Source organism: Bidens hawaiensis, unplaced genomic scaffold, assembly GCF_021521415.1.
Source record: "Bidens hawaiensis isolate Kalapana, Puna unplaced genomic scaffold, B.hawaiensis_p1.1 tig00053957_1, whole genome shotgun sequence".
Taxonomy (NCBI): domain Eukaryota; kingdom Viridiplantae; phylum Streptophyta; class Magnoliopsida; order Asterales; family Asteraceae; genus Bidens; species Bidens hawaiensis.
Genome location: NW_027506277.1, coordinates 30,966 through 46,439, shown reverse-complemented (window position 1 = coordinate 46,439; position 15,474 = coordinate 30,966). Strand labels below are relative to the sequence as shown.

The window sequence follows — 15,474 nt, the reverse complement described above, 5'->3', positions numbered from 1 at the left end:
TAGATGATATGTAATAATCAAACACATACTCTTTTATATTTCTGTATACCGGCCAGAATTGAGATCTACTATCTATTTTTCTCTTAAATGAATATAAGGATTTTTATATAAAGACACGATCTATATGCTAATTTTCTTTATATATTAGGGATTTAAATATCCTTTACGGTTTACAAAACTTCTCGTCTCAAAACGAGTTTACAAACAATTTATAAGAGTTAACTAAACTACTAGTTATTTCTAATGCCTTAGAATTTTGGATATTCGTTTGGCACACTCTTGTATTCTCCTATTCTTGATTTCCAGATGGATCTTGTGTGTTTAACATAAATACTCTGGTATTTTCTTTCTTTGAGCCGCTTCCACCTGCGTTGTTTGTCATGTTTGTTTTCGGACACTATGTGCTAAAATGCTGTTTATCTCCACAGATGAAGCATACAACTGCTTTCCTTATGTTGTCATATTCAAATCACCGACTTTCTTGCAGAATGTACATGTGACCAATGAATTAATTTTGGGAATGTTGGTTGGTCTCAAACATTTCCCACGATGTCTTCTGCTACAGTTCTGACAAATTGGTCTCATAAATTTAATTGATCCTTCTTTCTTTTCCTTGATCTTCTTTGTTTTCTTTTCCCTCGCTATTTTTATCTTCCTTTTTGTTTCTAATTAGGGGTGTTCTTCGGGTTCGTTTTTCGGGTTTCGGGTTTTTAGGGTCGGGTTCTTCTGGTTTATAGTTTTGAATCTTGACCCGAAACCCAACCCAAATCTCTCATGGGTTTTTTTGAGTTCGGGTAATTCGGGTTCGGGTTTTTATGGGTTGGGTTAATCGGGTTTCGAGTATCCTAGGAAAAAAAACAAAACAAATTAACAAAACTACAGTGCTAAAATTAAAACAAAATATTCTTCTTTGCTAATAACACAAATAATCAAATAATGAACTAATATAACTTGATAAAACAATTCAAAAGAAGAGTAAAACTAACTCGAACCTTAATCATATTCAATCGGGCGTGATTTGGTTATTCCATTACGGTTGCTATTAGTAATAAACGAAAAACATAAATTAATAATAAGCAATCGATCCATAATAGTTAGAATGACAACAGTCGATTAGAGCTAGATTCTGATAACTTTAGTGGCTAAGACTTAGCCTATTATAGCTAAAAATATATTTAATTTCAAAACTAAAAGTTTATTCGGGTTGACCCAAAACTTATAAGTCAAACCCGAGAACCAACCTGAATTACTTCGGTTCAGGTTCGGGTTTTTTCGGGTTGGCTTTCCGATTTCGGGTAAAAGTGACAACCCTATTACTAATGATGCCATTCATGAGTAACCGGCCAATTATGTGGCTGAATCGGCGGTTTGTGGTAAATGAGAACTTACCATGTCTCTAATCTCCCGAGGTAATCCCCAAAATGTAACGGGTTAATTTGTTGGATTCAGGTGTTACCAAGTGTGGTACTAACCTGCAATACTCTTGGAACTTAGTATTGTATTCCCTGAGGTTAGTGCCAACCACCTTACGGTTCAAAAACTTGGTTTGAATAAGATCAGATTCATGTTTGGGACAAACTTTCGTAATACAAGTTATTTGAATGATTCCCACTTCAACTGATATAAGGTTTCTCTACCTTTTGACATGATTATAGTGTTCCACCACTCTAGAACTTCGCCTTTAAATTTTTAGAAGTGTACTAAATCTTTTCGGGTTTAGTACATTAACTATGATAACGATGGACTCGATCTCTTCCATCCATCGTAGAGCTGATATGTCACCTTTGTCGCCGTAGAATTCATTTGGTCCATAGGCTTTCAAGTCTTGTAAACTACAGTCTTGGATTTTCGATTTGTTTTTGAAATTATGGTTAAAATTGCTATCAGCTTTGGAACTACGAACACTCTCATTATGATGAGAAGGATTATGGTATGGTTGCGTTCTAACAAATTTGTTTGAATGCTGGTTTTTTCTTTTGATGAGAGGGGTTATTGCGTTATTAATCTTCTCTTGCATTTTGACCAGTTACTTCTCAGGAATCTCCTGTGCAAGTTCCGATATATTCCTGTTACTTCTTTGACTAAAAGCGTCATCATTATTTGCATGATTGTTTAGGTCTGATATTCTGTATTTGAAAGGAAAATTGATTTAGTATGAGAGACTTCTAATAATAGAACGTCACTGAAACAAACAATACAACTACAAAGGATCTATTTGTCTATGAAACATTTTAACGATTCTGTCACATCTTTGGTGGAATTTCTTTATGATTTTCCCTTTTCTTTTCTAATTCTATTGACTTAGGAATAATGTTAGGATAATCGTATGGGGCGAAATTCCTATATCCCATCATTACCGTATCAGTTTTTGGATATCTTGATTTTCGAGTTTCAGTTCTTAAGTTACTATTAGCCATAGGACTATTCAAACTTTCATTCTTTCTTGAAGGAATGGACTTACTCATGCTTCTTTTGTTGGAGGTATTCTTGAGTGCATCAATAATTGGAGTCGTTGCTTCGTTAATCATCTTTTGGAATCCACCTACTTACTAGCCTGGAATTTCCTTTAGCCTTTTTACTAGTATTTCTCTCACATCTAGATTTGCTAGAAGAATTTCTTTGAGATTTTGCACTTTCTTTTCTTGACATATATTATTAAAGATAAGTTTAATATTTTAGGAAATTAAAAAATATATTTTACTTAATTATGCCGTAGTTACAAGAGTGCACAAAATTACTACAGCTATATTGTTTACAACTATTAAGATTCTTATTGTTACTTATTCTAGCGAAAAATATCAGCTATTGATCTTATCACATCTCTCAGGAATCTCTCATTCCTAATTCTTATTTTCCTTCCTTTATTCTTCTTGTTCCATCTTGAGTACGGTCTTAGCTATTCTGGAAGTTGAAAATTCATAATGAATTGGATATTCCTGAATGCTATCTTATGTTCTTGGATACCGAGAAATTCATGGGAATATATTCACCATGGATGCGGGGAAAAGTAGGGATCTTGAATTGTTTGGAAATAAAAATACTCCTGTGGGTACATCCATAGATTCATTTATCCTCCTGTTGGCATAACTGGTTCCTTAGACCTACTCGGTCCTGCTTTATTTGTGTTATGTCTTAGAATGACTGGGGCTGGTGGGGTTTAAAAATCAGTGTTGTCTGAGTAACAATTTTTCTCCTTTGTTGTTTGAAGTGAGTGCTCGTCACTTGACATGACAATAGGGAATCGTATTGTCCCTATCCAGCCTTTTCCTTTACCAGGTGGAAAATGAACTGATTTTTCTCGACTAAAATGACTATTGCGATCGGACATCTGAGTATATTTAGATTATGGATAGGGATATTTTCTTATGTTTTCCGTATGGTTAGAACATATCCGTAATAGTGGTAAAGCCTAGATACTTTCAATCAAGTACCTAATTCGCTGAAACCGATGGCTCAGATACCAACCTTCACACCCCGATATTAGGGCCTAGAAGTATGACACTTATTGGTACCTATTTTGAAAATATATCAGAGTTGCGGGTTTATTTTAGAGGAAGTTTTTTGTTTACTAAAATATTAATTTATATTAAAAACTTACCCAGGAATTTAATACCCGAGTATTTTATTTACAAAACATTTTTTCATATGATTAAAAAGGATTTTAATAAAAATGAGCCTTCTGCATATAGTGAGCGTCTAACTCCATAAATAACTCAAATTCCTTTTGTTGCTGCTTAACGTAATTTCTTGAAATGTGGCGGAAAAATACGCCAGCGATTTGATAATGAAACATTGATTGACTCTAAAAACATTTAATAAACTTTAAATGACAAGATAATTTTCTTGAACAAACTCAGCAGAAACGTCTTTTTCCTTGGATTGTATCACTGCCATGCATACACAATTCAAAGGTTCTTTGAGTCACTTAGCCATTGGAGAACTGGTTATGACTGACATTTTGCATGCCTTCTTGGTCAGTTATATCTCACTATACATATCTCTCCGTGTTAAACATGATCTACGCTAGATCTCCTCACGACGGCGACATGCTTCAATGCGGCAGCTGAATCTTGATATCAATCTCGATGTAACACCCCGGCTAAAGCAGCAACACCCGAGTGTGACGTACAGATTGTTTAAAACACATGTGACACTATTAAATGACAATATTATCATTAATTGATTTAAAAATCATATACACAAGTTTGTAACAACGAATTACAATAATACTACTATACAGTTTTTCAGTTTGTTTGAATAACCTAAGTCTAGTGTCTTCTCTAAGTATTATCCTCTAATGTTTGTACCTGTAACATATGTATAAAATAATGTCAAATATATGAATAGTTGGTGAGTTTACACAGTTTTATATAAATATATAAAAACCATACAATTCCATGAAACTTGTGAAAAACGCATATAAGGGTTCTTTACACTCGAATCAAGGTCTTAAGTATAAAGAATAAACGAAGGTCCTTTCCAGTTGGAAAAAACCAACGTACTCGGATAATGAGGTCCCTTTTCCACTCGAAACAATGGTCCTGAGTGCAAAGGGGGGGGGGGGGGGGCGTATGATCATACTTATCGAAATTACCACTTGAAACTGAAATTGAAGCAAGTAAGCAAGTAACACACAAGTCCATATAACGAATTGTAGTTTGTAAGCGAAATTGTAAATACTTGAAGTTTGTAGGATACATATTCTACCTCCAAAAGTAATAAAGATCCTTAAAAAGGGTGTGGGGGGGTGAGAAACTCACCTCGAAATCGAAAATAAACATGTAATAAGACCTGAAAGCATGATAACGAAACCGAAGCAACCGAAAATGTGTTAAAGAACCCGAAACGATTGAACTTCTCGAACCATAATTAAAACAAAAAATAAAATCTAACTAACGGGATTGTAAGAGTTAAATAATTTGGTTAACGTAATATTGCATTATTTTAATGTTATTTTATTATGATAAAGCATTTTATAATATAATATTCTTTTTAAGTCTTAACGGAAATTTAACGTTTTATATTATTATTTTAAAATTATTTAATTAGTGATTTATTATTAATATGGGACATTTAATATTATGGACATCGAAGTTATCGGGTTATTTTTTTACCTTGAAAACGATTACATTAGCATATATAAAGTAATAACGAATTGGTAAAAATAATAACACCGTAACGATTGACACGACATCTTTAACAAATATGAAAATTGGGCTTTTTAGATGAAGATGGCAAAATTTGATTTATAGATAATTTTATTCGAGTTAAAATGATTTTAATTGATTTATAATAATTTATGATAATTTATTTGATTTATATATAATAAAGAAAAAGGTAAAAAAAATCACCAAAAAAATAAATGCAATGACCCGGGTTCAAACCCGGGTCCTTTGGCTCATATACAAGGGTGGTAACCAGATGGACCAGATTGTTTATTTGGTTAGATGGGTTAGATTCAAATAAGAAGTTTGATTTTCCTAAGAAGGCTAGGAAGGAGGGTATTTTAGTCTAACACTTTAATATCAAAACCCACTTACTTTAATCTCAAAACCTACTTAAACTAATTTCAAAAACCCACTTACATAAAACCAAATTACATCTTCACGCATCTCCTACAACCACCACCACTCCACCGCCACCACAACCGTCACCCACCGCCACCACAATGCCGAAAAAGTTTGAAAAAACACAGTGGAAAACACTATGAAAAACACAATGGAAAAAAACACTATGAAAGAAAAACACAATGATAAAAACACAATTGTATTACACAATGTAAAAACACAATAGAAAAAACACAATGAAAAATACTATTGTATAACACAATTTTGTAAAACACAATTTGGTAAACACACAATTTGTAAAAAACCCACTAATTTTTTAAAAATGTTTATATTATAATATGGTACTCATATAAAAGATAAAAGACACTCGTTATTATGGTGAATTTATTTTTCAATAAAAACGTCGTAATAAAAAGTTATGGACGTTTTAAAATTATGAGGGAATTTGGCATGTGCGTTGCATGTGGAGAGAGAAAGTCAACAAATTTGTTATTACTTTTATGCCCTCCCTCTTCTTTACACTTGATTTCCCCTTAAACTAATCTCAATCCTCCATGTTCAAAATCAATGGATAAGATTACTTTTTATTCTTCCTACAAAAACTACACTTCTTATTACAACCTAACCCTTGGTTAGATATCAAAACAGAAAAATAAATATAATAACACCAGTTCAACGTTATTCCTTCAAACCCTAGAATTCCAATTCAATAATTTGGTTCTATGCTTGCTTAAATTATGTTGGGGATTTTGATTAGCAGAGGTAGATGATCAAAATGCATAGAATAACGTTGCCGTTTGATGGTTAACCACGGTTGCAGGCGAGTTTAGATTAAGGTCTGCGACCTAAATATAGATTTAATTGAAACGTTAGTGATTAATATTGCGTTTCATGATTATTTACGGTGGGTTACGGATTGAATTAACCACCATTAGTCGTCGTTTGTGAGTTATGCACTATCATTATGGTTTGTCGTTAACGACTAAAGACTTTACAAGCTTTTAATTGCATTAATACGAGCGTTTTAGGGTGTAATAAGGTTGCCGGAATATGGTCTACGGCCGCCGGAGCTCGCTGGAAAATCTTGCCGTGAAAACAAGGTCAACAGGTAGGGGACGGCTGAGTTGTTTTAATATAATTAATTTAAATCAATATTTACACTTTCTGTCCCTGATATTTCAAGTTCCTTCAAAAAGCAGAATTAACATTGTTTAAATATATTTACGAATTGCACCCTAAACTTTGAAATGCCTTTGCAATGAAATACAAGTTAACATTCTTGGATAATTTTTGCGATAACCCGTAAAGTTTGAAGATCGTTTAATTAAGAACTTTAAATCCCGAGGTTTCGTTAGTTGAACAAAATGAACAAGAAAAGGAACGAATGATAGAAGTAAATCTACGTAAATATTATGTTAATGATGAAGGTCACATAAATGCATGAAACGAACTCGATACACATACACACACACACATAAATATAATAAACAAATCGAAACTTCAAAATGGGTCGGGTTTTCGAGTTTTAAAAGTAACGAATGTTACACCTGGGTACCTCGAGCTTGGGCCACGGTTACACCAAGCTCTATACCACTTCAAGGCATGGGATGGATCAAATACTTTATTATATCAAGAGAAAACTGACTTAAAAACTTGTTACAATAATTCTCTATTGATCACACGTCTAAAGCCTCTAATCAAACCCTATATTTACAATCTCACCCTAACTTGGTGACCAAGACATTACCATAACAATCATATTACAATTATGAAACTAAACCAACTTGACAAACTTGTTAACTTAGGTCATTCCATATTCACCAACTTGTGAGAACGACTCGAAATTACCAACAGGATATTGATTTACTTACTTTACATAAAACCAGTTACGGTAAGGCCCACAGAAACACGTATGGGTCCAGGTAAAGGCTCTCCCGAATACTGGGTAGCTGTTGTTGAACCAAGTCGAATATTTTATGAAATGGGTGGAATAACAGAAAATATGAAGGGCTATTTCAATAGCAGTGTCTAAAATGCCTATACGAGCTCAATTCATCATTTCTGGATAAAAAAGAAATAGGCCTTAAAAATAACGGTTGACCCGAGGAGCATGGGGCCCGTGGAATCCCGTGTGAATTAGCAAGGACCACTTTGCAAGGCTAAATACTCCTGGATGACCGATGGTGAAGTAGTACCGTGAGGAAAGGGTGAAAAGAACCCCATCGGGGAGTGAAATAGAACATGAAACCGTAAGCTCCCAAGTAGTGGGAGGAACCCAGGGCTCGGACCGAAGAATGAGCCGACGACTCATATAGAAAACTATAGGGAACTAGAAGAATTTGAGGGTGATTCCAGGTCTGAAAAGAAAGTTAGTTTTTGTTTGTCAACTGGATGAACAAGGAGCTAGTGATTCCTCATGGTATGAAGATAGGGTCGTTATACATGGTTGAGTTACCTGCTGAGGGAGTAACCGTCCCGATTAAACATGAAAAGTTTGGTTCGCTAAATCTAGTGCTGAAATAGTTTAATTTGCAAACGTGCATTCTGGAGGAGGGGTATTAGCTTAACGAGTCCAAAAGTGTAAGCCATTCATGAGATTCTGTGACATTGGGAGCACGGAGCTTGTTACGAGCACAATTACAAATAATTGAAGACTAAGACTAAACTTTCTTTTTTGGAAATGGTTTGCTAATTTTGGATAGTGTTGGTGGTCCTTGATGTATCTCCAGATGCGGTGGAGACTCCAAAATAGTTGAGAAAGAGGATTGGTCATGGGTAGGTTATGTCACGACTAAGTTGGAGCTCGAGGGAGCTTCAACTAGTCTCTCTGGTACTTGATGAGAGGGGTTGCTAGGGAGATGTGACTGAAGTTTTTGTTTGGTTATGGATACTAGAGGATTGAAAAACTTGTTTACTGCAGTTACTAGTACAGGGTTTGTTTGGGTGGCAATTGTGATTTTGCAAAGGCTTCAAATGGGATATTGTATGGCTTGGTGATGTCTCTGGGCTTGTTTTAATTAGACTTATGTATATGTTTTATTTATCTAAGACAGAAACATATACATGATATAATTTATACTCTATGATATAATTTTAATCTTGTGTGTGTCTGAGCTAATAAAGAGAAACCTAGTGGACGGAGAGTGTCTTGTCCGAACCATTCAAATTTTGTGTTGTTTTCATTGCCAATTTTGTGTGTGTGACAGTATTATTCTATTGTATAGTTGCTCGATAAGATCGAGACATTACAGCTGTCTATATCTGATCTAAGCTTCCCATTGATACCTTCTTTTTACTTGGGGGGCAATATTAGAATACTGTACAGATGCATTCGGCAATTGGTGCAGTTAGATAGTTAAAAATAGTTAATTAATATAGCTAATTTGTTTAACTATAATTAAATTCTAATATATTTACTCGAGTTCCAACCAAAAGTGAATACAAGACCAAACTCCTTCCATGCCTTTCTTACTCTTTGTTATAGTTTCAAACAGATAAACTTTTATATCCTTGATCATTTATTTTATTTAAAATAACTTTAATAAATACTACCCATAGCTTGTGTTACTTTTACGTGATTAACCATTTATGTCGTTGCTCAAATAAGTTAGGCCAATTCATGGTTTTCAAACTATTTTTTATGTATCAACAAATTGTCATATTATAGTTTCTGACAAATATATATTTTTTCACAGAACTAAAAATTCAGAATAAGGTTTTAAAAAGTATTGTAGCAGAAGAGTCTTTGGAGAACCATATCAATAGCCTACTTGGTAGGTCAAATGCAAGCAACAACACAGTTCTTCACCTTGTATCCAAGTTCGGAAATGTGGACTATGTCGAATCCATTTTAAAAAGAAACCCTTCTCTAGTATACTACCACAACTCTGATAGGGAGACCCCAGTTTATGTTGCCGCAAGAGAGGGGCATGCAGATATTCTTCGACTTATGTTTGATAATATAAAAGACAAGAACGAAGACCTTGAACTGATTGTTACAAGAAGCATGGACAAAAAAAATGCATTGCATATTGCCATACAAAATCATCATGTTGAAGTAGTCTTCTTGTTGATCCATAAAATTCCTCAACTTGCAAATACTGTTAATATGTCCCATGAAAGCCCACTTTACCTTGCTGCGGAAAGAGGGTATTCTGGAATTGTGGAACTAATGTTGAAGAAATGCGAAGTCATAGACATTAGGGGACCAGAAGGGAAAACGGCATTACACGCAGCTGCCATTTCAGACTCAGCCGGTATGTTTAACGCTTGAAATTTTACACTTATTGTGTTGCCTTGAATGTGGACGTAAGTACAAACTTGAAGGGCATATATATAATCTTATCGAAACTATCGCCCAAGCTTCTCCACTGAATGAAGGTTCACCCAAAACCTCTTTCGCAATAAACTAACAAGATAATAATTGAGAGTGTTGCCTAGATTTGATCTTTACACAACTTGATCGATTAAGAACAAAGATGAAACAGAATTGAATCAACAAGAACTTTATTAACAATTTGATAATACAATCTTTATAAAATTGAATGTTTTGACTCTTGAACATTGACCCGTATTTATAGATTATCAGAACCAATTCTAATTTTCCATGTGTACATGGAAGTTATAAACTTTCCACTTGACATTTCTAGACCCTATACTTACATGGACATTCTATATAAAACATAAACATACTTTGAAATAATTAAACTATAACCCCTAAACTTTAACTCCCTTGGATTAACCAAATTATTTGCCAACATCCCCCCCCCCCCCCCCCTCATGCCTTCAACATCTTCATGTTTTATCTTCAATCTTCAAGGGAATGAAGTCTTCATCTTCCTCTTGATCTTCATCTCTTGCACTTTGATTCTTATTCTTATCTTTATCATCATCTTGTGCTTCTGTATCTTCATCTCCGATAATTGCCATTAAAAATGTTGTTTCCTTGTTTATCTCTTTGTTGGTTTGAATTTTCAGTAAAATCTCCTATTTTGTTGGAATAGATCACTCTTGATCTTCAACCTTGGTTTCTAATTCGTACTCAAACACAAACAAACCATCGTTGTTATTGCCTTTGTTCACCGGACACCCACCAGAATTACTACAGCCCGCAATACAACTACCACATTGCCCTTGACATTCGATTACTCCGCCGGAAATTCACCATCGCTGCCCTTTTTATACCACAGAAATCGCAGCCGCAACCCACAACAAATTCCCCCTTAATTTGTTGAATTTGAGACTGGGAATGCCACAAACCTTAAATCTATTGCCAAAGAAACCCATTAGCAATTTTAGTTCTTCAAAAGTTACAGAAAAATAGCCTACTGGAAAAACGTGTTCGCCGGAATTCTCGCCAGAAAACCGAACTTAGTCGGAATTCCTCGCCGGAATCTGCCGTGTTGTGGGAAAAAAGCAGCTGTTGCGTTTTTTTTTACTGGAATTCACAATCCACCACTACCATGCCACCGGAATCCACCCGCCGCCGCTGCCTTGTACCACCTGAATACCACCACTTGATGCCTTCTCTTATCTGCCGGAAATCACAACCAACCACCACCATGCCACCGCAATCCACCGTCGTTGCTACCCTACACCACCGGAATACCACGTTGATGCCCTATCTATTCACCGGAAATTACAACCGGTCACCACCACAAATCACACTTTGATTTGTTAAAACAAATTGAAATTGGAATCACCACCAATCTTCAATTGATTGTCGGAATCCACTGCCAATCACCACTAATCTTCAATTAATTGATTAAAGAGTCTGATGATTTGATACCAATTGTTGCCCGGATTTGATCTTTACACAACTTGATCGATTAAGAACAAAGATGAAATAGAGTTGAATCAACAAGACTTTTATTAGCAATCTGATGGTACAAACTTTATAAAATTCCGAATGTTTTGACTCTTGAGCATTGATCTCTAATTATAGATTATCAGAACCAATTAATCCTAATCTGACATGTGTACATGGAAGTTATAAACTTTCCATTTGGCACTTCTAGACACTATACTTACATTGACATTCTATATAAAACATAAACATACTTTGACATAATTACACTGTAACCCTTAAACTTGGACTCCTGTGGATTAACCAAATTATTTGCCAACTAAGGACATATTTGTATCACCTTCTTCCCAAACGCTATTTATAGGACCCCAATATCCGTGTATTCCGAATTGCTTTTTGGGAAGCCTGCATAGTAGGTGGAGCCTTCCTATTTTATATATGCAAAGGTTCTCCTAGGGAATTGGGTTGCCTATCTTCAACGGTTTTCATATATATGTCTATTTCACCATTTAGGATGTTGGGCTTGACTTGGTTTTATCTTACATAATCACAGCCGATCGAACGGAAAAGGGGTTTTTGATGTCTAATTGGAGAAGCATAACATATTTTAGTATTTTACTATGTATGATTACCCAACTCAGTTTGGAAGACACAAAACAAGACAAACTAATTAACCCTAATTTAAAATTTTACCCTAACTTAAAAACATATAGTTTAGAAAACTAGAAATCACCATATACCTGTGGATCAAAACCCATATGACTAATAGCTCTTGGTAGTTGGTACTATACGTTACATATCGACAGATAACACTGATGTGTCACTTAAATAGATCAACAAAACTAATTCCATTAATGCTTAAATATTAAATAATTTGCCATGAATATCTAACCAAGTTGTTGCACATAAAAACTCAATAACAGAAAAAAATAATAAATAAATACCCATAACTCTACCTAATAATAATAATAATAATAATAATAATAATAATAATAATAATAATAATAATAATAATAATAATAATAATAATAAATGCATGTTATACTCAGGAATGTATGATATCAAAGAAGGATTAATAGTGTGATCGAAGAGAGAGTCTGGATTTTTAGGAGTATCCAAAACAAATACTTTTTGTCTACCCAATTTGTCTTTTATATTCTTAGTTAACCTCCTTTAATTTTCATTTATTTACGTCACTACTGTCATTAATTTTATCTACAGTTGATCAAATAGATCAATGGATTAAATCAATGCCCAAATTGATTTATTTAGTTTTTAGAAAACTATCTTTCTTATAATTTTAATACTTATTTATTTGTTTAACTTTATATAATTATATCTTAATGATCAGTATATAGACTCACACACCAACTATATGTATGAAATCAATAATACTAGTATTACATTTATGTTTTTTTCAATAATCATAATTTTCAATAATCATAATAATATAAATACCTTAATTAGTGGGTCCAGTTAAGACAATATTGGCCAGAGTGGGGTATTGGAGCTCTCCAAATTTGAAGAGTGTGGTATCCTAAATATAAGAAAGTTGCTGTTCTAAAAAAAAAAAAAAAAAAAACTACACGATTATAATGCTTTTCCACGGTTTTCCGACGGAATAGTTAAATATATATAATAAATGTGTTTGTGATTGAAATTTTGTCGGCATTTAGCAACGAATTTTTGACAGAAATTTGTATTGTCACTATTTATTTTGTTGCAATACGTTAAAAAAATTAGGGATTTTTCCGCCTGAAATTTGTTTGGAACTGAATGTCGTAGGAAATTAGTCAATTTTTTTCGAACGAAAATAACCTGTTTTCTAATAATCAATGAGACAAACAATTTTAGATGCATATCATGCCGTTATAAGAATTACTTTAATGGGTTATTCGTAACAATCCTTTGAAGTTATGTTGTAACATTTGCTAATTACTAAAATTGGACCAACTTTTCTAGAGAGTATAATTAATTTCCATGGATTTCTGTATCAGAGTCTATTGAATACTTACTAAAGAGAAATCCTGACATGCTAAACATCAAAGACGATCGTGGTTGGACACCCTTGCATTATGCACTTTATCATAACAGTTGGTTAGCAACAACAAAACTACTAGGTGTAGACTTCTCCATTGGATATCATGAATTAATCCTAAATGATGGCACGTATACTTCAGCAAGTCACTTTTCAGCTAGTCTAGGCCATTGCGAAGTATTGAAGGTTCTTATGGACCTATGTCCAGGATGCTCAGAGTTTATTGATAATGATGGAAGGAACATTCTTCATGTTGCTGTTGAAAATAAGAAAAACAAAGCAATTGAGTTCATCTTTCGAGATAAATCGTTAACGAATCTTATCAACCAGAAAGATAAGAATGGGAACACACCTATACATTTGTTGGTTGCTTCTGAGTTTGAGAAGATGGAGACGCTAATTGATTCTAGAGTTGACATTAACATCCTCAACAATGAAAACCTCACTCCTTTGGACATGGTATCTTCAGACGATCAAAGAAAGAGATTGATCAAGGTACAGTCTTAACTCATTTAGGACATGAAACAAACTACTACAATAATATAATTCTCGTAATGCTACATATACACAAAACTAGGAATGTGTTTATGAGTGTGTCTGAGTTCTTGGAGCGGTGATGGTCTTAGTTCAAATTTCAAAGCGTAAAAGCTGTTATAAAGTCTCTTTTTCTTTTTGTTTCACATATATACTTTGGTATACCATTTCTTAATTTGCTTTACTTTTGAAAAACTATAGCGATTTTTATTGGTGTGCAAAATGAAGTTGTCAATTAAGTTGATTAGTTGGTAACCTTTTGCAGGCCATAACTATAACTCTGGCTACTAGCATACAGGATAAAACAAGCACATTGTCTCCTAAAATAAACAAGAGCGGGACAAAAGAAATAGAAGGGGAAAAAATAGACAAACATTTTGCGATTGTGGACAGTCTTGTTGTAGTGGCCGCTCTAATAGCAACAGCGAGTTTTGCGGCTGCATTTACCGTGCCAGGCGGTTTTAATAGTAGCGAAGGCTCCAAACAAGGCACCCCCTATCTACTTAAAAAATCAGCTTTCAGAGCATTTGTTGTCACTAATGCTATAGCATTCTCTTTTTCCTGCTCGGTTCTACTTGGACACATTGCACTAGTATTCTACCGCAATCGCTATGAGAATGCTTCTATAAGCGTACAAGAGTTCATTGATGGCAAAATTGAGGATATGTATTATCTTACAACATTTGCCTTGTTTGCGATGACAATCGCATTTGTCACAGGCCAATATGTTGTGCTAACACCCTCACTTGGTTTGGCAATTACCGTATGTGTCATCACTTTACTTATTATAGTGATCAACATGTATAAAGATAGCTTTGGAATATCTTCGGAAGCTGCCGATCCGGATGTACCTTCACTTCTTGGGAGATTACTTTGTCGCTAGGGACTCCTGTACAAGAAAATAACTTCTTAATTAATGTGTGTACGTGTGAATTTTAATTACTAGATGTGTGTGTGATGGCACCATTGCTTGGTGTTGTAACTGTTAAGTTTTATGAAAGTTCAAAATAAAATCCGAACAGGGGTTTGTACGCTGTATAATTTACTAGCTTTTGAACCCGTGTATTACACGGAATTTGTCAAATAATTAAAAAAAAATAAGTTTTGCTATTTGAAATAGATGAACAAAATTAAAGGTAAAAAAAAAATGAATTGTATTATACAAACAATGAGAAGTCTGTAACCTCAAATTTATAAATTTGTGAAAAATCTCTTTATATACAACATTTGTTGTTTTATCACAAATATTCAAATCGTCATCCAATATAAACAAATTTTAGACATGTCTGCTAGTTATCTTGAATAACGCATTAGCATATAATGTTCATGAAAAGAAACTGGACATCGAAGGAACAAAACAACATTAAAAAGATTGTCTTTATTATTTTTTACTTCTTTTTCATATTTTTACTTATTTGATCTTCAATCAATATTATACTTTTAATTTCATGACTATTTTATAACTCAACTGTCAAAATGGTTTTGACCAATAACCCATTAATAGCTAGTATGAATGAGATAAAGTACTA

General features: G+C 34.0%; 1 protein-coding gene across 1 annotated transcript in view; it reads left to right on the top strand.

The window, feature by feature from the left end:
• LOC143617335 (protein ACCELERATED CELL DEATH 6-like) overlaps positions 1 to 14,853 on the top strand; it is a 30,885-nt gene extending 16,032 nt beyond the window's left edge. Inside the window, exons 5-7 of the mRNA XM_077089929.1 lie at positions 9,263 to 9,823; positions 13,371 to 13,906; positions 14,211 to 14,853. Of these exons, the coding sequence (XP_076946044.1) occupies positions 9,263 to 9,823; positions 13,371 to 13,906; positions 14,211 to 14,828 (1,715 nt within the window). The 3' untranslated portion in view covers positions 14,829 to 14,853. The remainder of the gene's footprint in view (positions 1 to 9,262; positions 9,824 to 13,370; positions 13,907 to 14,210) is intronic.
• Positions 14,854 to 15,474: the final 621 nt, after the last annotated feature.